This window comes from Phalaenopsis equestris, unplaced genomic scaffold (assembly GCF_001263595.1).
Source record: "Phalaenopsis equestris unplaced genomic scaffold, ASM126359v1 Scaffold000125, whole genome shotgun sequence".
In the NCBI taxonomy this organism is placed as follows: Eukaryota; Viridiplantae; Streptophyta; class Magnoliopsida; order Asparagales; family Orchidaceae; genus Phalaenopsis; species Phalaenopsis equestris.
In genome coordinates this window covers 192,680-217,671 of record NW_018164567.1, presented here as the reverse complement: position 1 = coordinate 217,671, position 24,992 = coordinate 192,680, and the positions used below count along the sequence as shown (strand labels likewise).

At 35.1% G+C, this 24,992-nt stretch overlaps 1 protein-coding gene across 2 annotated transcripts; it reads right to left on the bottom strand.

Annotated features, from left to right (window-relative positions):
* Window positions 1-486: 486 nt before the first annotated feature.
* On the bottom strand, window positions 487-23,897 carry LOC110021251 (vacuolar-sorting receptor 1-like). 2 transcript variants are annotated; one of them, XM_020719671.1, is made up of 13 exons: window positions 23,811-23,897; window positions 23,291-23,699; window positions 4,340-5,026; window positions 3,924-4,012; window positions 3,735-3,804; window positions 3,534-3,617; window positions 3,075-3,127; window positions 2,884-2,965; window positions 2,294-2,376; window positions 1,893-1,959; window positions 1,597-1,725; window positions 1,122-1,228; window positions 487-923 (listed from the first exon to the last, which is right to left on the bottom strand). In XM_020719671.1, the coding sequence occupies exons 2-13, from the start codon at window positions 23,598-23,600 to the stop codon at window positions 819-821; spliced, it is 1,866 nt and encodes a 621-aa protein (XP_020575330.1). In that variant the 5' UTR covers window positions 23,601-23,699; window positions 23,811-23,897; the 3' UTR covers window positions 487-818. The 2 variants fall into 2 exon arrangements, with proteins under 2 accessions (XP_020575330.1, XP_020575329.1); XM_020719670.1 differs by having other exon boundaries at window positions 489-923; window positions 3,051-3,127.
* Between the last annotated feature and the right edge of the window lie 1,095 nt (window positions 23,898-24,992).

Sequence of the window (24,992 nt, the reverse complement as noted above, 5' to 3'; positions counted from 1 at the left end):
AGCGTATCTGAAACAATACTTTCCATAAAAAGTTTTAATTTAGGACCAGTCTGGTTTTATTTAAATTTTATTATTTTAAAGAAAAAATAAACACAATTGAACCTTCAAACATTTGTTTGATTTGGTTAGTATTTGTTCACTACTTGTATGAAATAAAGACTCCTATTAACGTTTTGTTTTTTAAATATAAGATGGATTCATTTTTTGAAGCGAAATGAACTCTCAAAAGTAGATTTAACAGCCAAAAGCTAATTCTATTCATACCAAATATTCGAAGGGCAATTTGCACTTCTTTTGTATTTATATTACACCAAAATTTTCATTTTTACATATAGGCCATCATACTTATGCATAAAAATATGCATGTCAATTTTTTAAAAATTATAAAAGTGATTTTTAATGTGATATAAATGACTTTTGAGGGATAGAAATAGCTGATATGTAAATGTCCAGTATTTGAAACAGCATTTAAGCATTCCCATGATCTTCTCCATCACAGAATATCGCTACTCCAACTCTGCCAATGCGTTATATATTTCTCCAAAATTAGCATCAACTAGAATCTTCATGATTTTGGTACGCTACTAGCACCATACCATTGACACAATTTTTAGACAGCCATCCATGCATAATAAAATTCGGCAAAATCTCATAATATGATCATCATTTACTCTATATAATTACCCCTTGACTAGCATCAGTCTAGCAAAAAAAAAAAAACCAGGCATAACATAACTCATCTATATGTACATAGAAACCGGCCTCTCAAGTATAGATTATAGCCCATTATATATATATATATATACATATTCTATATATCAGACTATATCAGCGAGGCGGGTATGAGTTGTTGGTGCTTCTATATGGCTCTCCAATGACATATACTGTGCCATCATGGCACGAATCTCCGAGTCCATGTACTTCTGCACATTTCATGATATAAAGAATCATCGGACACTACCTTAAAATTTACAAGACATGAATTGCCCTTAAAAATGAACTTATAAACTTGAAAGAAACAAAAAAGAAAATCTGTAAATAGTTTAGCCAAAGCATACTTTGTATAAAAAATAAAAATCTACGCAAATGGGAGTTGAAATTTGGTTTTAAGATTTGTTTACCCGGATCCTGTACTTATAGACTGCGTATCCTGCAACTCCAGCAGCCTCTAATCCAAATAAAATGGCCCACAAGAAGTTCCAGCTAATTTCTGATGATGCCTTCTTGCCTGCAACAAATTTTACAATTTGAAACCAAGGAAACCAAATTACATATATATATTTTTTTGTTTTGGATTTGTGGTGGTATGCAGAAGTAAAAGTTGGCTTAACATTAATTGCACCTAATTTCCATAAAAGAAAATTAAGAAAAAATGCCAAAATGACCACTGCTTGTCGCAAGGGACTATTTTATTCACAGAGTTCTCAATTTAGTCTCCCAATTCTTTCAATAAATGCTGAAACAGCCACCAGACTCTTTAGGAGGGACTATTTCAACCTCCATTAAAAGAATTTGGGGACTAATTTGACATTTTTATAAACTCTAAGATTAAAATGATCTCATGAAAATAATCAGACCATTTTAAAATGTACTCACTTATACAGGTATCGTGCTCTTCCATATAAAGAAGATCGCCACGGCAGCCGCATTCATAGCTTCCCCATGTGTTCTTACACTTGCAATCCCGGCACTGGCAGGCAATCTTTTCTTTGCATTCATCCACATCTGAAGAAAAAGCAACTTTAGATTTCACAATATTTGTAACAAAAATTAGAAGCTCAAACTCAAAGGTTTTTCTATTTTCTTTTGTTTTTTTCACATATCTTCGATGTAGTATTACATCGAGAACCAATGCGGGGAGTATAATTACATGATAGAAAGGATATAAAGACCTTCACAAGTTGTAATTCCGTCACCCTTGAAGCCTACAGGGCACTTGCATCCATTTGCTTCATATTCCTGCATTGAAAAAGCTTAAAACTTCTTAAAATAAAAACGCCAAGAACATTCCATTTAAAACATGGGGCATTTACGTATAAACCACCTAATTCCTATGTATTTACATATCTAACATCTAAATTTTACCTTTTACATTTACGGTGCCCAAATATTTCATATCACATAGAAAACTCCACTATTTTAACTTTTAAAAAGCGGAATACATTTTCGTACATTCGTAAACGTGACATGTATGTAAAAATTAAAGTTTAGGTGTTCAATATGTAAATACATAGCAACTGAGTGGTATGTATGTAAATATTCCTAAAAACATTGATGACCAATACACACTTACCAAACAGGCAGAGAATGTTTTGCCGCCTTGAGTTCCCTTCCAGCACCCTCCATTGTTAATTGCACATCTTCCAGATCCAGAAGCTGTAGAAGACAGATCAATGCCTTAGTTTGATTTATAGAATGATTAAAATGACATAAGTCTACATGATTCTCAATATGGTGTTGCCAATATACATAATAAGCCAGCATTTTATAATATAAACAAAATCCTTATAAAAGAAATTATATATTCTTATGCTGTCATGCTACATTGTAACATAAAAGGTATTTAATCCCCCTTTCACAATAGGAAGCTGCAGAAGGACATGAAGTTGGATATATTTCCACATTCGAGCCGTAAAATCACTCTTCCAAGAATGCAGAAACAACATAATTTAGAAATTAGATGAATATCTCAAGTTTAACAACAATCTTCCTCAATGCTTCCATAATTCTTTCACGAGAATCAGATTTATGAGTCGTAGATCCAAGGAAAATCCTATCACAAACTGAAGGCTTGCTATTTTTCAGCCAGGTTATAACTAAAAATCCAGCACAATTTTATTTTCCAAGATAAAATTTAGTTTCAATATTTAATATGTTAGATACCTTTACAATGAGTATATCCGTCTCCAACAAAATGAACACCTTTGACAATGGGACATTCACAAACTCTTCCACGGAATGTATCCTACAATTTGCCAATTCACCAATAAATTGAAACATTATGTAATAATCATGAAAAATATTTCGAACTTAGAAAACACTGATAATACCCTGCAGGCAGTGATATTAGCAACCTTGTCTTTCCAGCACCCACCATTGTTTTCCAAGCATTCATTTGTCTGAATGTCTATTAAAGAATAATAAGAATAAGCAGTAGACAATCATAAAAAAAAGGAAAATTTACATACATACCACATAATTCTTCTGTATTTACATATCTAACATCCAGAGTTTGATATTTACACTTACAACACCTTGGTGTCATAAAACTATGCATGAAAACGTGTATTTAACTTTTAAAAAGATAGTTATGATGTTATTTTTGATGTAATGTTAAATACTTGAGTGGTATGCATGTAAATATAAATGTTTAGGTTTTAGAAATGTAAATAAATAAGAATTTTGTGGTATGTATGTTAATGCTCCTAAAAAAAGGAAAAAGTATAAAATGATAATGCAATCATAAATATTTGAAGAAATATCCAAGTGTAAGAAAAAATATCTGTTTATGACTCAACAAATGTCATCCCAACCTTCATTCAAGCACACAGCTGGCTCTGTGGTTTCCTGAAACCCAGCACAGATTGCTTTAAGCACAGCACTCTTATCCAACTTGCCTGCGAGCAAGAAGACATCATAATGTTGACTAACAATAAAAACAATCCTGATTATGATGATATCTCGTAAATTTAATACGACCACACTACAAAAAGTAGAAGCGAATTCAAACACACCTCTGTACTGCCGGTTGTTTATGACGTGCGTTGGGAGGATAGTAACATCACCGCGGGATTTCTTGCCAATCTGAAAGCAAGAATAAATGAGAGCATAAGTGAAAGACACAGAAATTTGGATAAGATGACATGGTCAGATTAACAGTATTTATGCAGTTCACTCTTATATATACATCATATTTTCCTGACCTGCGCATCTTGTTCAGCCTTCAGAATGGCATTCTCTTCATCAGCCTCAGGATCTCCAATACAATCATTGACCTTCTTAAGGTCAACACCTGAGGGTGAAAAAAAAAATGAAATGAACCAAATAGAACATTACTTGAAACACAAAACATCAACCTAATCGCATGAATCACTTAAAATTTTGACAAAAACAATCTGTTCACATACCTAAGAGAAAAGTGTCAAAATAGTCCCGTGACTTCATTGCAAGGGTCATTGTAATCCCAAAGTCTATAAAAGTACCATTTAGTCCAAACGAAGAACTAATTCATCCATAATTTAGATAGCTTGGGGACTAATTTGATACTTTTATAGATTCTAGGACTAAAATGATCTCGTGTAAATAGTTAGAGAACTATTTTGACACATTACTCACTTACCTAATGCATTCATCACATCTTCAGCACATTCCTTCGTGTATTTCTTCTCTTTCATTGGACATCTAATGGAGAAATCAGTCGCATAATCCCACCAAAGCCATGGTTTTCCACTTTCATTAGCAACCTTAAACAAGCAGATCTGTCTAATATTCTGGATCACAACATCCCTCCCATCATAACCTTTACTGAAATCCTGTTCAGGATCAGGAGCACAGTACCTTCCATGGTTGATGCACTGTGATTTGCACTGCTTGCTCAAAAGGAAAACTTCAGGGCAATACCAAGTTATATAATGTGGTGTAAATTGGGCGTAACCCTTTTTCTCGAGTACCTGTGCCGCCCCTTTATAACTTCTAACAAAGTCTATTTGGCTGTCACATTTGGGGCCACATTCATTGTTGCCATTCGTCCAAAACTCAACACGGTCATCAGGATGAGGTAACGATTCCCTCCAATCAAAATTTACGCTTACCATTTCGCCGTCCTTCAGGGCTTTCTTAAGACTATCCCCAAAGGTTTTGCTGATAAGTGCCGATGGAATGGATATATTTTGCAAGTAATCTCCTCGGCCATTGTCTTCTTCAGGTGTGTCCATTGTGATCAATGGCTCCACCTTGTCATCAGCAACTAGAATTGCTGCAGCTCCCACACTCTGTGCATTCCATGCTTTTGTTGTAAAATAGCAATCTGTCCATAATCGTAATAAGATATCATTGCAAAAGTGCTTATTTAAAAGTAATCTAAACAAATAAATTTAAATAGAGGGACATTGAAAATTAATGTTTTCGGAAATTTGGAAGGATTTGAATAATGTTGTTCATAAGGAGTTTCATGAATAAATCCATATGGATGAAGTAAAGGGGGGTTGAAGTTGAAACAGATATAACGTTTTTATGTACGAGGATCAACCACTTGAATTTTTACAAAATTTTACTTTTCAGTTATGTGATATAGGACTAAGTCCACTCTTATTTGCCTTAGGATAAGCCTGTGTCATCCATTGCAGATCTTAACGAAATCGAACACCAGAATTTAGCAACAGGACAAAATCTACGGGCATTTACATATAGACCACCCATTTCCTATGTATTTTCACATCTAACACCTAAGTTTTATATTTTACATCTATGCCACCAAAATATTATCACATAAAAATACCACGACTAACTTTTAAAAAGTGAAATACTCCTTTGTAAGCATAAGTAAGATGCATATATGTAAAAATTGAAGCTTGGGAGTTAGACATGTATATACATAGGAATTAAGTGACGTGTAAGTAAAGCTTCCTAAAATTTATTGACATGGAAGTAGTAAAACAGCGAAGCAACAAATAAGAAGTCGGTTGTGGCAATTAGTAACAACAACAACAAAAGTAAGAGCAAACAAGGAAGAACTGCAACAACAAGAGCAAGAAAGGCTGCAACAAGAAGCACGTAATAGCAAAAAAAACCTCCCTTGACAATGTGCTTCTTCACATGCTAAAGAAAATACACGTGGAAGATGATAGAAGGGAAAGAATGCTTATGCAAATTATTTTTGAATTTACGAAAAAAATTTAAGACTTCAAATAGTCAATTGTTTTGTTCCATTTGTTGAACAAACCCCACAAACAAAAGAAAACCCATATCTACAAATAACCTAGTTCATCGAATGAATTTTGTGAATTTTGTCATGGAATTTCTAAACTCTATCTTGGTCAACTTTAAACCAATCAGTAATAGGGGAAATGATGATTAAATGGACATTTTAGCAATTAACCCAACTCGACGTCAAATGATGTCTTTGTTTTGCAAAAATGTAAGCCATTGTTGCAGGAAAATTGAGGGAATTATAAATTATTATCTCAAGTTTTTGGCTTGGGCTCCTTGTTATAAAGCCAATGCAATAAAACATCTTCAAAAACCTTTCAACCGCTACCATCACATAATCTTTATTCTGTTGATCGTAGGAAGGCCCACAACAAGATTCATACTAACATCCAAACATGTAGCCTATGGTATTGGTAATGATGTGTATAGCCATGTATTATGCCCCCTAATTTTTTCTAGGCTATAAACTCTGCACTACCTAGCACATATCTCTACATCCCTTATTAGCCTAGGCAAGAAAAAATATTCCCTCACAAGTGCCAAAATGACCTGCTAATCCTCCAACGTGGCTCTCATGTATGATGGACTTTCTCAATGAACATCTGGGAACACACAACCTGTTCTAATGGAACATGTAGCCATCAGATCTATGATACTGTCCTGTAGGCCTCTCTCGACATTTACCCCAAATCTCCCTGAAGCTCTCATTTGCCTTGTACAGCTCCATCACCACCTCGAATTCTACAACTCTAACCTGCATAAAAGTGATCAGTAAGTGGCGACATCTCAAGGTATCTGCTACTTGATTCTAACTCCCTATCTTTTGCTTGAGCACAAACTGAAATGAAATAAAAAACTCAACCTAGAAAGCATGCCTATCCTTTAGCTTGCTTTGGCTGTTCAGGAATCTCAAAGCCCATAACCTGTAAATAAGGCAAACTCACTAGCCAACATGAAGTAACTTCTACGACTAAGAGCTCTCATAATAACATAGAAATCCTTATCATATGTCGAATAATTCCTCCTGGAGTGGCTCAGCTTCTCACTGAAGAATGTTATTGGATGCCCTCCCTAGCTCAACATTGCTCCAATCTCAACATTAGAAGCATTGCATTCCACCTTGAACAGCTGATTGAAATCTAGTAGCACTTTTTCATGATGTCAAAGCTAGATCAGTTACCTCTATCCACTGAAACTTCTCTCCTTTCAGGAGCTCAGTCAAGAAAGTCGTAATGGTCTTAAGCTCCTAATAAATCTCTTATAAGAGAATGCCAGTCCCAAAAATTGCCTCAACCCTGTCTGTGAGGGTGTCCAACTCATAATAGTCTTTATCTTCACAGGGTCCATCTGAATTCCTGCACTGTATACAATATAACCCAAAAAGCATGTATGTTCCATCATGAAGTGACACTTCTTCGGGAGGGAACATAGCTTCTCCAACTGAAGACCCTCAAATACAATCCTCATATGTTGTAAATGCTCCTCGTTAGATCTATTGTAGACTAGGATATCATCAAAGTACACAACTATGAACTTTACAATGTACGTTTTGAACACTCGATTCATCAACCTAATGAAAGTGTTAGGTGCATTGGACGGTCTAAAGAGCATGACTGCCTACTCATATAACCCATCTTTAGTCTAGAAGACAGTCTTACATTCATCCCTTAGCCTCATCCTGATTTGGTTATGTCCACTATGCAGACCAATCTTGAAAAAGATGACAGCTCAATGCAACTTATCCAAAAAAAAAACATCCAAGTGAGGTAAAATAAATTTACACTTGAAGGTGAACTTAGTGATAGCTTGACTATCAATACACATCATCTACAAACCATCCTTTTTAGGCAACATCAAAGTAGGAACATCACATGGACTGGTGCTCTCCCTCACCAACCTTCTAGTAACAAGGTTATTTACCTACAATTGAAGCTCCTCAAACTCAGCTAGTATAAATGTCTAAGCGGCTCTGTTAGGTAACACGATCCAGGTATAAAATTTATAGCATGTTGAATGTCTCTAAGCAGTGGTAGTCACTCAGGTAAGTTGTTAGTCATCACATTTTGATAGGCATCTAGCAGTGTTTGTATCATCTCTGATAACTCAAGTCTCCTCCTCAACCCCCTCTAGGATGATCGAGGTCATTGCCACTGGGACCTCCTGCACTGACTGTAGAAAGGTGGCATGTAGGACCACAGTCTCCTCTTCAACTTGAGTGTCAGTTCCTCTAAACTCTTTCATAGGTAAAAAAAATTATATGCTTCCCCTTCTTCGTGAATGAGTAGGTGTTCTTGAACCAATTATGCTAAGTCCTCCAATTAAACTACCACGATCTCCCCAACAAAATATGACAGACATCCATGGGTAGATCACACCATACATGATCCTACAACAGGTCCTCCATAGAATACTTTACCAAACATCACTGATCCATGCATATCTCATTCCTCTTCTCCATCCAGGGCAAGAATAAAGCTAAGAATGCTTATGAGTAGCCAAGTTCAGCTTCATCACCATAACTATAGCGACACATTTTAACAACTCCCTCCATCAACAATAAGGTTGCATACTTTCTCTCTCACAACACACCTGGTGCAAAAGATGTTGTCCCAATCAAGAGTAACCCCTGTTACGTTTAGTTTAAAGAGCCCTCCTTACAACTAACATCTCACCCTCATCCCCATGGAGTTGATACTCCTCATCCTGCTCTTCTTCTACCTCCTCCTCACTCACATCCTCTATTGTACCCTGCTCGGTGAAGGAACTCTACTAGTAGGGAAATCAGAGACGATGTGTCCATATCAAACCTGAAATACTTCATGGCTGGAAATGTACTGGGTGTGCTAATCTTCTCAGACTTCTTCCAATTCTCATTAGCTCGGTCAACCTTTTCATCAGTCTTCACACCTCCCTCAAGTGTGCTCCTGTTGATACCTCTAGTTGTGGGGTGGCTATCAAAGTGGAGGTGGGTGCCTCTTCTGCCTTTGTTTTCCCTCCACTTTCAGTGTTAAAGTCTGAACATCACCCAACTACCAATAACGTTGTTGTTGGACAACATTTTTTATTGTTGGCTTCAGACCTCCCATATATTTGATTATAGTGTGCATTTATAGCTATGTCAGCTTACATTTCAATATGAGCTACTCAAACTCTATTATGAACTCCTCCACTGACAAATCTCTTTGTTTTAGTTGGTGAAGCTTCAAGATTCTCCTCCCATATGGTGATCTTGCTCCTACTTTCTCTTCTCCTCGCTCTTCTTAGATTCTCCCACCATAGAGAGGCACTCTTCTTCAATTTTATGGCAGGAAATTTCACTCTCCTATCAGCTGACACATTCTTAGACTAAAAAATCCTTTAAAAATTCTGCAACCACTCAATGAATTCATCCAAATTCATTTTCCCCTCGAGATTCAATAACTCTACCTTTACCCTCATGTCTCCATATCCTCCAAAAGTCACTCCATCTCTCGACCTCCTCTAACAATGAATCTCAAAGCTTCGTGGCTTGTCCTTCTCTTCACTGGAATCATCCCTATAGAAGAGATTCAGATTGTCCTCTCTCCTCTTTGAATCTCACTATCACGATTAATGGTAATCTCTCTAGAAATCCCTTCCTCAGTTTCAGCAAGTCTTTGCTGAAGTAGACGGATTTCCCGATGCATCTCTTCTATGGTTAGTTCCTGCTTTGCTTCTGACACTTGTATCTTCAGTGTCATAGCTAGGTTTTAAGTTTGCGAGGTGAAAGATGGTGTGTGGGGCTGATTTAGGGTGCCAAAAAAAGGGGCAGCAAGGAGGAAGTGCACGGGAGCACTGCAGCACTCGTTCTACTCTCTTTTCTCCTTCGATCTCGTCTCACCCCAACAAAGTAGGTGAGGCTTCAGCTCCTTCCTCCATTTCACGTCTCGACCCAACAAGCACTCCTCTTCTCGATAGAGCCACGGATCACCTCTTCTTAGCTTCAATTGCGACTCACTCCACACCGCAAGCCCTCGACAATGCCACTTCCCTTCAACTAGGGTAGGATGTCGAACCAGATAAGAGAAAAGCACAATTCTTTTTCTTTTTATTCTTCTCCCTTCCTCTCCTTAACACAGTACCAGCACACAAAGTCAAGGCTGGCTTCCAAGCTCACAATAGAGATTTCCCTCTCTTGATCTCTCAGCTCTCTCGTTTCTTTGGTTTGAATGGGTAATACGACTCTTAAAGACATAACCAAATGAGTGCTTATTTTAATGGTCATTTGAATTTTTTTATTATCATTATTATTTAATATTATTTATTTATTTATTTTATTTTTGTTATTACATCCCCTGTCAGTATCATCTGGATGAACATGATAACTTAACATTTATATTTCATTTCATATAAATTTAAAATCCTTTAAAATGTACCTTCATATCTTTTTTTTTCTCTCATTTGTGATACCATTTCAAACTTTCAAAATGACAGACATGAAAGAAATACTTGCTTTAAATTATGTAATAAAGTAATTATTCATTTAATAAAATATTAATTTAATTCATACAATAACAACAACAAGCCTTTATCCCACTAAGTGGGGACGACTAGGGGTGTAAACGAACCGAACACGAACGAACAAAGCTTGTGTTCGTGTTCGGTTCGTTTAAAATTTAGTTTGTTTGAAATAAGCTCGTGTTCGTTTCTTAACGAACGAGCCGAACACGAACCGAACACGAGTTGTTCGCGAACGATGAGCCAATTTGACATCTCTAATATTAATATATAAAAATAATATTATATATTAATTATATAACTTATATTATATAAATATACAATATCTATATTAGTATATTACTACTATAGTATATTAATATATTAATATTATTATTTTATTATATATTATAATTTATAAAATTTAATGTTTTAAAATATAATAAATTTTTTATATATAATTATTTTATATTATTTTATATTTCAAACAATAACGATTCGAACACGAACGAACGCATCACTGTTCGTGTTTGGTTCGTCTAACTAACCGAACGAAAAAAATTTGTTCGTGTTTGTCTCGTTTACTTATCGAACGAATCGAACACGAACTCATTGACGAACCGAACACGAACTGTTCGCGAACAACGAGCTTTTTTGACAGCCCTAGGGACGACTACATGAATCTTTTTTTCTCCATTGTGTTCTATTGAGTGTTATATTTTCATTTAATTTTAAAAGATTAAGATCATTTTTCATACAATATGCCCAAGTCTTTCTAGGTCTGCCTTTGTCTTTCTTAACATCAGTAGAAGCTAAAACATCTACTATCCTAACTGGATCATCAGATGGTCGATAATTAATATGATCAAACCATCTAAGACGACTCTCTAATCTTATCCGCCACCGGAGCTACACCAACCTTATCATGGATATATTCATTTCGCATTTTGTCTCTAAATGTCAAGTCACTCATCCACCAAAGCATTCTCATCTCAGCAACACTAAACTTTGTTTTATTTTCCTCTTTTAAAGGCTAACATTTTACGCCATAGAGCATTGTAGGTCTCACCACCATCTTAAAAAATTTTCCTTTCAGTTTAAGCGGTACTTTTCTATACATAATAGGCCCGAAGCATTACTCCACTTCAACCAACCAACTTGAATTCTACTAATAACACCCCCATCTATATCGTCATTCGTCTGAAAAATAGACCCAAGATATCTAAAACGTTCACATCTTTTTATGATTTAATCGCCCAAAGTTACAACTCTGCCACCAGAGCTACTACTACTAAAATTAAATTCCATGTATTCAGTTGTAGTTCTACTCAAACGAAGGCCTTTAGACTCCAATGTAGACATCTGTAATTCAAGTTTTTCCTGAACTTTTTCTTGTCTAGTTTTATCCACAAGAAGGATATCATCAGCGAAAAACATACATCAAGGTATATCTTCCTGTAAATGTCCAGTAAGCACGTCCATAACTAAAGTAGAAAGATATGGGCTTAAAGCTTATGGGCTTAAAGCTGATCCCCTAAAGCTGATCCCCGATGTAATCCAATTGAAATAGGAAAATACTTGGTCAATCCTCATTTTGTTCGAACACAAGTAACAACTCTAGTATACATATCTTTAATGACTTGATTGTAAGTCAAATCAACACATTTTTTCTCTAGAACACTCCAAAGGACTTTGCTTGGAACCTTATCGTAAGCTTGACTTAAAAGATTTCTATAGGATCGCACTGCCGCATATTAATTTAATGCATAAAAGAAAATAATTACTCATCATGAATTAAGAGTCCTCTGAAAAAGTTTGACTTTTACTTCCTTTAACTTACACCTATTTCAATTAAGAGTGCATATAACTATATGAATCACATTCTAAAAGAAAGTCTTAAATGTAGTTAACTTATATAAATATGTAAGAATTTTATGATTTAAAACATTAAACTCTTTTAAACTCAAGATTCTCTACCTTTCTCAAACCCCCAAGGATTATCAGCCTTCTTTCACTGATTGATTTAAACCTCACACAAGCATTTATTTATCAATTATGTACTTACCATAAAAAAAGTATCAACATTAACTTTATCCCTATTGTATGAACTCGATAATCCTCTAAATCGTAGGAATTAGAAGTTCTTCGCTCAAATTATTTTGTTTTAATTTAACTTCATATTAATATTTTATAAATAACACACATATATTAAGTTCATTAAATAACTTAATAACACCATAACATAACTTAAAATCATTTGGTTGCCCGCAACTCTTCCCCTTCCCTCATATATGAAATTCGTGTCATCTCTATCCCTCAAATTTCTTGATTTATTAATTTCAATCCTGATATCACGTACAATTAAGCTTAACCTTCAAATAAATATATATATATATATATATATATAATTAAATAACATCATTATTTAAAACAACTTAAATAACATACCTCAACTGTCTACCCTACCCGAACTCACGCACAAGCCCCCTTCACGCGAAGCTCGTCTCTCAACCCAACGAATGCACTTCTCCTCTGAAACAAGTCAATCGTTTCTTCCTTCGAGCGGCTCAATTTAACAGAGCAAGAACGATGTCTTTTCTTCTTCTTCGCAGCTTCGATCGCATGGCTCTGCCCACAACAGCGAAAATTGACGCCGCCTTCACGATCTTCCTTATCTTTCACACAAGCGTCACCCTAATGCATGCAGAGCTTCCCTTTGGTTGTGGCTTCCTCTGCATAAGAAGACGACACACTTCATACCTTCTCTCTTCTTTCTTCTTTCAATCGGCTTAGGTACAAACGATCTCTCTCTCTCTCTCTCTCGGGTACGATAATTCCTCCTTTCCTGCTATCTTTCCCGCTCCCTCGCTCATCTATTTCAAATGACGGAAAGTGTGAAAGAGTGATAAAATTCTTGCGAGGGAGTGTGTCTCTTCTAACTGTCGACACCTATCTAAATTATTTATTTATTTTTATTTTATTTAGTTATTTATTTTTTAAATTCAATTATCGCAATCTTATCTCACAAAAATTTCATCCTAGAAATTTGAAAATAATCATGAAAGTAAACAAACCTCAGATGAAAAACCATGGATATCTTTATTGCATTTTGGAGGCTTTCTCCCAAGTAGCATCGTTCTCTGACACATACTTCCATAAAATATTCACTCTATTCCACAACTTCTTCACATCGTACTTCAGAATCCTTTCAAGCTCCTAATATAAATCAAATCTGGTTGAATATTAACAGTGCTGCTATCACCCTACTAGAGTCATCTACAATATACTTTTTGAGTGAAGAAAAGTGGAAAACAATATGTGCTCCCTGCATATGAACTGGTAAAGTCAATCTGTAAGCTACCTTCCCAATCCTCTCTACAATCTTAAATGGACCGACATATCTGAGGCTTAGTTTCCTATCTTCCCAAAACGTTACAGAACCTACAATGGACTTATTTTGAGAAAAACAAACTCTCCAATTTCAAACTCAATAAGTTTGTGCTTAGCATCTTAATATTTCCTGTCTATCCTGTACTACATTCAATCCATCTCTAATCAGTATAATCTTCTTAGTAGTATTGTCAACCAAGTCAGCTTTGATGACCTTTCTTTCACATGTTCCAGCCCAAAAAAAAGTGTGTCCTACACTTCCTTCCATACAAGGTTTCTTATGGAGTCATTCCAATGCTAGTCTGTTAACTGCTATTGTAAGCAAATTCTACTAAAGATATATGTGATTCTTAACCTCTACCAAAGTCAAGGACACAATCTTAGTAGATCCTCCAAAGTCTAAACAGTTCTCTCGGACTGAACATCTATCTGAGGGTGAAAGACTGTGCTGAAAGTCAATCGGGTGCCCAATTCTTCCTTAATCTTCTTCCACAATCTGGAGGTAAACCTGTCATCTATGTTAGAAAATAGACTTCCTTAATCTTCTTCCGTAGTGCAAACTTGTAATGAAGACAAGTATGGGCCGCAACCAAAGAATCATATTCCTAACCGTGGCGCCTCTAATGCCTGGAAAATTATTGTGGAAGAGAAGTGCTAGCTTCAAAAAAAAACTAAATGGAAAGCCGTTAATGGCTGCTCGATTTCTGTTCTTTATCATGTATGGCTGGGCGATAAACCACTAACTAAATGGCCCACATTCATTACTGGCGATCTGCTTGATGGCAAAAAGGTTGCCGACTTTTGTAATGAAGGCCAATGGAAGGAAGCATTACTCCTTCAATGCTTTGGTTTTGAGCTGCGTTGCAAAATCTATGAAATGCGATATAATATTAATGACGGCGCTGATCAAATTGAGCTGCTATCATGGAAGGCTAGGAGAACTAGTACCTCTTTGTCGTACTTGGCCCAATTTGGCGAAGACAATGACCGCACCAAATGGCTTCAGAAACTAAAATTACATCGCCGTGAAAACTTTTCTGGTTGGCCAGTAGGGGCATTGGAGAGGAGTATCGCTACCCCTGGGGGCTGTAATGAACCAGAGAATAGATCTCATATATGCTCCAATTTTTGAGTGGCAAATGTTGTTTTGATCGTCCTTCGTAAATGGGAATGTTCAGATTCAACACCAAGGGGAGGCATTGTTTCGTCACTTTCTTTGGCTAAGGAAGAGGACTTCAATCTTAATCGCATCTACTGCAATACTATTTATCATTCTTGGCCAGCAAAGAATAACAAAAAGCCCATGGCATTATCATTTAAGGTGATAATAGTGATGTCATTGGTCTCCTCCAAAGTACTATGGACAGCAAATCTTGGGGTCAACAACACCAACATAGCCCGGATTTGGTATTCTTATCAACTTTTAGATGAGTTATTTTCCATTTTGTTCCCCGCTTTTGTAACAAGGCTGCCAAATTTTGTGCTAAAAAAACCTTGAATGATAGCTTTTTGCTTTTTGATGTGAATAGCTCACATAACCGTTTTTCATTTATATTTTTGAATAATGAAAAATGCACACCTTTTATGGGTAAATGTGTTCCTCCAGAATTTGTTGTCTCAAATCATCAAAATTTGGAATATAAACCCTATCTTTACACCTTAATAAACCACCCAAATCTAGCACATACCACTCTAAACTGTCTATATTAACCTGTTTTAGGATTTCCTAAACACTGCTATCTCTGGCTAAAAAATTTTCAATTCTCCCTTTTAAAGTTAACTGCACCGTCAACCTATATAGTTGAACCTTACTATCATCACCATAAACAACTATAGATTGCTTCAACTTCTTCAAATCTTCAAGTAACTGCTCTTGTTGAGTAAAAAAATATTTCAAATCAACTGAAGCTTTCCTGCTCAGCGCATCTGCAGTCACATTCGTCTTCCCCGGATGGTAGGTAATATCCAAATCATAGTCTTTAATAAACTCAGCCATCTTTTCTGCCTCATGTTTAATTTGTTTTGATAAAAATATACTTCAAACTCTGTGGTCAGTCAAAACTTCGCATCTAACTTTGTACGGATTATGCCTCCATATCTTGAGTGCAAACACAACTGATGCAAGCTCCAAGTCATGTGTGGGATAGTTTTTTTTTCATGATTTTTCAATTTTCATGATGCATATGCAATGACTCTATGATGTTGCATAAGTACACAACCCAAACTCCTCAAAAATGCATCGCTGAAAATCTAAACCCATCAGAATATGAAGAAACGATCTGGAGCAGCCATTAAACAAGACTTTTAAAAAACCTCCTCATAACGATTTGACCACTAGAATTCACTACCTTCTAAGTCAATCTTGACAGTGGCATAACAATCTGTGAGAACTCCTTAAGAAATCTTCTATAATAACCATTCAGATATAAAAAACTCTTGGCCTCAGTAACAGTCGTACATCTTGGCCAATCTATAATCACCTGGATCTTATTCTAATCCACAAATATGCCATCTGCAATGATAATTTGCCAAGAAAAATCACACTTTTAAGCTAAAATCCACATTTAGAAAATTTGGCATAAATTGTGTTCTCCTTCCAAACTTGTTGCACAGCATGCAAATGATCGGTATGGCTGGCATCATCCCTTGAATATACCAGAATATCATCTATAAAGACGATCACAAAAGTATCTAAAAACAGTTTGAAGACCTTGTTCATTAGGTTCATGAAAATTGCTGAAGTATTAGTCACAGTTCAAATGGTATTACCACGAATTCATAGTGCCCATATATAGTCCTAAAAGCCGTTTTCGCTATGTCTTCTTCTTTAGTCCTAAACTAGCGATAAACCGACCTTTAGATTAATTTTTGAAAATACAAATGCCCTTTCCAACTGATCAAATAATTGTCAATCTAGAGCAATGGATATTTTGTTTTTAACTGTGAGCTTATGCAACTCACTATAGACAATGCATATCTTGAAGCTCCCATCCTTTTTCACAAATAATATTGGAGCTCCCCAAGATGAGTTGCAAGGTCTGATGAACCTGTTACCTATTAACTCCTGCAATTAACTCATCCAACTCCTTAACTGTCATTTTGTAGAGTGTCTTGGATACTGGCTCAGAACCTAGCAAGAGCTCAATAGTGAAGTCAATCTCTCACACTGTAGTAGCCCTGATAAATCATCGAGGAAGACTTCCAGATATGCTCTTACCACCAGATATCACCCAAAGATTGTGGATAGCCTTGGTCGTGATAATAGGAGAAGGGTAAAAGGGAATACCAACTGGAGACCACGATATAGCCGGAGCACCAATTAGAATCCTAGGATACAACCCTAGAAAGAGAAAAGGAAGCGCCAACAGCTATGCCAAAGCAAATCACATAAAAACTAAAACCTAAACACTAAATAATGTAAATATATATTCCTAGATAATTAGGAGTGGGTTTACTCTTAAAAAGAGACAGTAGTCCCAAGATTAGTAGGCCAATGAGCCCTTGAAAGACCTGAACCCAACCAGCCCAGACAATAAAGATTGCTTGCATCACCAAATTGCCTTGCTTACAAAAAATTGCATGTATTTTTTTTAAAAAACTTTAGTGTAGCATTGCTCACTTGCCTAGATTACATACAATATTTCATCATCATGTATCCAAAACATGTAGCTCCTCCAAATCAACATAAAAGTAATGCTAAGGATTAGATGACAAAAACAATACCTTACATGCAATAAAGTTAGGATGACAGAGTTGGAGGTGCATATAGTTACTATTGTATCACAATTAATCAAAAAAAGGCTTAGAAGTTATTTTCATAGCACAAGCACAAGCCACCTACCGCTCCACAACCTCCGGCACTCACTCATATTTTAGATGATGAGGCACAATTAGATCATATTGATAACCCTTATGTACCTCATAAGATACTCATTATAAGATATTTGGGTAGAGGTGAATGCCAAAATGAGCAAGCTGATGATTTTAACAATGCAATTAAGAATGTCAAAGTTTATGCTCATACCTTCGATGACTTTCATTATCCAAAAAAAGTATTGGAATAACAATCTTGAATGAAAACCTTTTTTATTGATATCATTTTAATTACTATAACAAGGTCTCATTTGCCAAAATGAAATGACTAAAACATGCAAATACTTGTTAGATTGACACCTTCCCTAAATATGAGAGGCTAGGTAAACTTGTCTTAACTTATAAATGAAAATACTTCCCAAACAAACATAACAAGAAATGTCCTAGCTATTGACCTTCGATAAGATATATATCAGGTACCTGAATGTCAAAACTATTATAACTTGATATTGAATCAATGCAACAATTAATAAAATAAACAAAAGAAAGAGAACACAAGTTTATGTGGAAAGCCCAAGATGGGAAATATAACAGGCAGATGAGGAGAAATCACTATATCAAATGATAGATTACAAGTGAAGAGTTTCCTTTACACAAAACAGAAGAGAACTATGTATAGTTTTAGTAATCCTCCTTTAAAGAAAATAATTAAAAGATACCCAATAAAGCAATAACACATGAATTACAATTTAAAGACTATTATAAGCTTGATCTAATGGTTGAAACCTTTAATCCGTGTGCTCACAATTTTCTTCTAAAGCCTCAATCTGCATGCTCACAATTCCTTCTAAAATGTTAATCCATATGGTCATAATTCCTTATGAGATGATAAGCTATAGCCACAAAATTTGGGTCACATTTAACAAACTCCAAATTGACATTAATTTCCAAAGAATGTAGAATATTACCTTCTCCACATCTTCTACAAACTCTAATGATCAGAAATGAATATTAGTCAAGTCCAACCAATGCTCAAACTTGGCTATTGGGAGTGTCTTAGTCATTGTATCCACAGGGTTATCATGGGTATTGATTTTGCTCACAACCACATCAACATGAGCAATAACTTCACAAACAAATTGGTAATGAACATTAAAGTACTTAGTTCTCTCATGAAACAGCTGATCTTTATTAAGATGAATAACACTCTGCTATCACACAATAAAGTGGGGATCTTCAAATTTTCACTCAACTAAACAAATAGACATTTTAATCAAAGTGTTTTTTTTACAAGTTTCAGTTGTAGACAATGTCGCTGTTATTTGTAAAATAGCATTCCAGCTAATTGCACAGCCACTAAAAGTAAACATGTATTCTGTAAGTGATCTCCTTCTATCAAGATCTCCAACAAAATCTGAATCAACACGACCAATGACTCTATCAGTAGTCCTCCCAAACTACAAACAAGCATCTTTTATTCAACATAGAAACATGATGATCCACTATACTGTTTTCCAATGCTCTTTATCTGAATTACTCATATATTCACTAACTGTACTTACTACATATAATAAATTTGGACAAGAACATACCATAGTATACAAAAGAAATCCCACAACACTGAAAGATGAAACTCGAGCCATACATTCAATCTCAACATCAAATTATGAACACAAAGCTGATGAAAGTCTAAATACACAGCTAATTGAGTATTAACAGGCTTGACATTCTACAAATTAAATCTATACAAAACTTTCTCAATATACCCTTTCTGACTTAAATATAATTTACATTCATTTCTATCTCTTTGAATCCTTATGTCGAATATTTTATTTGCAGCTCTCAAATCTTTCATCTTAAACTCACTGCAAAGTTGAGCTTTTAACATTTTGATATTTTCTTTATCCTTAACAGATATCAACCTATTATAGCATATAAGAGCAAATAGATAAATGATCATTTATTATTTTTTTTAAAGAAAACACAACTATCATATTTACTTCTCTTTAAATCATAAGCAATCATGAATGGGTCAAATTTCTTATACAACTGCCTAGGAAACTCTTTCAATTTGTAAAGAGTCAACAGACAAACATGTTCTTCTTTTTCTGTAACCATGAAGACCTAGGGCTGCTATATGTGGATGTCTTCTTCAAGCTCTCCATGCAAAAATACAGTTTTTACATCTAACTGTTTAAACTTAAGATCATGCTTAGCCACAATACCAAGTAAAGCTCGAATTGAGCTATGTTTGACTACCGGAGAGAATACATTTGTAAATTTAGCAACAAGTCTAGCCTTATATCCGGCATCTTCAACTATTGTTGCACCTTCCTTCTTCTTAAACACCAATTTACAGTGAACAAATTTCTTTTCTTGAGGTAATTTTATAAAATTTTGAAGTTCTAATTTTACATAGGGATTCAATTTCCTCTTACATAGTGATCATCAACTTATTAGAGTCAACTAAATTCACAACTTCTTTATAGCTAAAAGTTTCTTCACCCTATTCAATACATTCAGCTACATTTAGAGCATAAGCAATCAAATCAGTCTCGCCATATCTCTAAGACGGCTTAATTTCTCTTCTCATTCTATTCTTGACAATAGAATAATGCGATGTTTGATATCATGATGGTGAGAAAGCAATATTATCATGATTATCTAAATTTAACTCAAAAAATTATGCTCGGGGATGTACCTGTATCAATATGAAGCTTCACTTGTCTGATAAACATTTTCTTATGAAAATCATCTTTAGATTCTGCACTAGATGTTGTATGTGACATAGTAAACTCATCAAATACAGCATCTCTACTAATGATCACTTCTTTTATTTCTCAGCACCATAGCTTATAACATTGAACTCCTCTTTTATAACCAAGAAATACACATTTTCTCGATTTAGATTCTAATTTACCATTATTAATATCAGCATATGCAGGACAACAAAAATTCTTAAATTAGAGTAATTTGCAGTTTAACCTAACCCAATCTCCTATGGAGTTTTCTTGCCAATAGCGATGAAAGGAGAGCAATTCACCCTGTAACAAGCTTTAAAAGCATCTTTAGCCCAAAATGACTCGGGTAGCTTGGTATTTGAGAGTATGCAACAAAACTTCTCCGTTATAGTCTTATTTATTCACTCTACCACAATATTTTGCTTAGGTGTGTGTCGAACTGTAAAGGTTTTATTTGCAAAAAATATTAAATTGTACTGAACAGAACTACAACCCTGAAGATGTTTGATAGGTTTTCCGACCTGCTTCTCAATCATGAACATTCATTCCTTAAATATAATAAAAACATTGTTTTTCTACTTCAATAAAAACACCAAAACTTTTTTAGAGAAATCATCAATGAACATTGACATATATTTGGCACTACCTTCAGATGGTACTATAGATGATTCCAGAGATCAGAATATATGTAGTATGGCATTTCCTTGGTACTGTGAATGTCAATATTGAAATTAACTCTCTTCTATTTCTCAAACACAGAGTGATCACAAAACTTTAATTTAGTAATATTCTGATTATTTAAAAGTTGCCTTGCTCAGTTCAGACATCGCATTCTCACTCATATGCCCAAGGCACATATGCCAAAGTCTGATTGCTTCATCTTCCGACATGGAAGAAGTAGTGACTGCTGCGTCACCTACCACAGTAGAGCCTTGCAAAACATATAATTCAACTTTTTCGAACTTCAAAACCACCTTAACCAAAGTACTTGTACCCTTTAGCATGAAGTATTTAAAAAATTAGAAGATGGCTTACAAAATATTGAGATTTCTTAAGAAGACCCATGATAGAGGGTTACTGTCCAAGAAATCAAACAACAGGGAGGTAAAGGTTTACACAGATACTAGTTGGACAGGAAAACTCACCGATAGAAAATCTACATCTGGGTATGGTTCTTATGTATGATAAAATCTTGTCCCATAGAGAAGCAAGAAATAAGCAGTGATCTCTAGAAGTGTCCAGAATATGAGTACATAGCACTTTAGAAATTTGTGAAGGAATGTGGATTCAAAGATTACTAAATGAGTTGGGATATTCAACAGTCAATCCCATAAAGATGTTCTATGACAACCAAACCGCCATCAGTATTGCAAAAAATCATATGTATCATGACATGACCAAACATATTGAGATTAGTAGACATTTTATCTCTAAAAAGGTCAATGGTGGCATTAATCACTTGATCTATTTCAAACCCATCTTCAAGCTTCACCAATGCTCTATCTCCAGGCAATTTTACTTAGGTGAATATCAAGCTGGGTTTTTACAACTTAAATGACCCAACTTGAGGAAGAGTGTGGAATTCTGAGAAAAAATAGTAAGATCTGATTAGAGACAATTCAAGAACCTCCTTGATGATTTTTATTCTCTTCCAATCTATACTTATTTCACTTTATTTCAGAATTATTTCCTTTTAATGTTTAGGGTAGAAATATTTGGTAAGTTTGTAAAGTAGAAGAGAATAGTTGCCCAATATATATAATCTTATAGTTGAATATTGAGAATAAGACTATAGAGAGAAATTTCTCCTCCATTTTCTTCAATATGAAGAAGTGGAACATATTTTTTCAAGGGAAAACTTGAAAGTTTGTACAGGCAAGAACTTAACCTAGCAACTAAGCATTCGGCGCCCCATCACATGGTTTGAAATCCCGTGGTGCTGAAATTCAAGGACAATGTATGTATTTGAGAGGGTTTTGGCGAGATTATAAAGTAAACCAACTGAAGAAAACTCGAAGGTTAAGGCTGGTCTAGAGAAGGAAAATTGCAACAAATTTGGTTTGGTTTTTCTTTGTCCTTATCATGTTCTTAAGCTAGAGAACCTTGAATTTAGTCTTTCATCTAGTTATGAACTGATTTTCTACTCTGGGTTTATGATAAAATTCCAAAAATGATCACTGAATGATGTTATCTTCTTCATCTGTTTTATATGGTTTTATTGCAATTGCTTGTTCAATAATATCCTAAAGTTGATTGATAACTTGGTTACTAATCAATTTAATTAGATAGACTGACATATGTTAACAAGTAATATTGATGTTTAAGATTTCATTAGAATAATAGATGCCGACAAGGGATAAAAATATACTCGAGTTTTATTTACAATCTATTTGAGATGTTAGCATTAATGATGCTCTTCTAACCCACATAGCCATATCTTGGATAAGTTGTTTGAATTGGATTTCCTGTTCAACAATGGATGCTTGTAGATAGTAATTACTCATGATTGACAATAGTTCTAAAATCTTTGCATTGAAGAAAAGTTAAGGATAGTTGTTTGAGTTGATTGTTGGGAAGACGTCGTGAACCAAGATTCCATTTTCATTAATTAAACCAATTTGCTTGTCGTTTGTTATAAAGAGTCTGCTATTTATTTTCTTATTGATTGAAGTTTGTTGCGTTTCTTCAGATAAAATCCGTGATAAATTAAATCATTAAAGAACAATTTATCTAACCAGTTCATCACAAAAAAAGAAAACGCTAGAAAACCTGTTCATGATAGAAAAAAAATAAGCTTCACACAACAGCAGTACAGCACAGAACTAGCAAATAAAAAATCTATCTTAACGTAATGCTCGATTATGCATAAATAGAGCAACAGCAAATTAAAAATAGAACATTTCCAGTAAAGTGCAGAAACGCCAGTAAAAAAAGAAAAGAGAAAACAGCATGGTCAAAATCACCTCCTCTGTCAACAAGAATAAAGGTTGGAAAACCTCCAGGCTTCGATTTGAAGGAGACATCAAATTCCTGAAAGCTCTTGCAAGCTTTCCTGTTAGTTTTGCGATAAGCTACAAAGCCCACCATTGTCCCACCATACTGAGGAATGCCGAAATTTCCAATAGCACACTCATATACCCCTTTCAATGCCTCCGGCGAGCTCACCTTCAAACTATTTTTCTCCACCACAAATTTCCCCCAACACGCGCCCCACATAATCAAAAACCATGACAAAAAGCAAAAAATTCCCCTCATTCTTGCTTCAGCACACATCCATTCAGCGGTTACAAAACCCTATCGGCTTCGATTTAAACCCCAAGCGCTAACTCGTGGAGAACTAAATCGACGTATAACAGGAAACTGATTGTAAATCTGTGGTAGAAAGAATCACTGGTCAAGATCTTGATTTTCTTCGAACATCCAGTTTGAGAAGTTGATTTTTTTTTACAGCAAACGAATCAGAAGAGGGCCAATAGTTCAAACCTTGATATTCCGATGGAAGAGGTGGAAGAAGAAGCCGATACTTCAGGCCAACCGAATGCCACGCAAATGCAGATTTGCCAGCCTCCGAGATAGAGAGAGTGAGAGAGCAAAGCAGATTATGATGGGACGAACCCACGTTTTGAAACTGCTACCGCCAGTTTTACTGTTCTGCGCGGGACGTGGCCAAAATTTGTATGGGACTCGAGAGGCAGCCGAGCGACCGTTCTGAATGACAACCGTGCTAGCTCTTGGCCGTTTATATGTAAGTGGGGCCTGGTTGAGGGAAAATATTTGCGTACATAAAATGTACACAGCTCTGCATACATCAGAGGTTATTCAGGGGGTACAATGGGGTTATATCTGGGTTATACCCCCTTGTAACCTCCGGTATAACCCGGATATAACTCCCCTGTACCCCCAGAATAACCTCTGATGTACGCAGCGCTGCGTACATCTTATGTACGCAAATATTTCTCCTGGTTGAGACTAGGATTTGGCTGACAGGGGCTTCATGAGTCTTATAATATTTGAAATTGGAGAATTGTGATTGTTGTTTGTTATATATATTATATATCCAAATAAATATCAAATATGTAATATGATTAGAGTTGCTGGTATGTCTATAAATCTCATTTAATATTTTTGCCAATGTAATTACTTATTTAAAATTTGTTGATGATGAAACTAATCTGAACAAGTTTTAATTAATTTTCGAATCATATTCAAACAAGGTTTGAATAATCTTTGAATTTTATCATACAATCTTCAATTGTGATTTGAGCCTGAAACAAAGAAAATTCTAACAAATTTTTTCTTGCACCTTTGTGCCATCAAACAACTTTAACTTAACAAACTATAGAGTTTTTATAAGGAAGTGTGATTATAGTAGCTTTGATACACTTAGATTATAAAGTAAAGACAGCATAATGTAATGTAATAGTCATAATACATTATAGTGTAATTCAAAATTTGTACAAGAAGGACCAATAAAAAGATAAACTATAGTATAATCTAACAATTATAATACAACTAAGTATAATCTAGTAATTATAGCATCACATAGAACAATTCAACAATTAATGAAATGGCAGATTTGAAATACGTAATGTGGTTGACCCACTTGGTATGGCCTTTGTGTGAGTCTAATTGCAAATTTTTAAATTTCTTAGGTGGCTTAGCTAT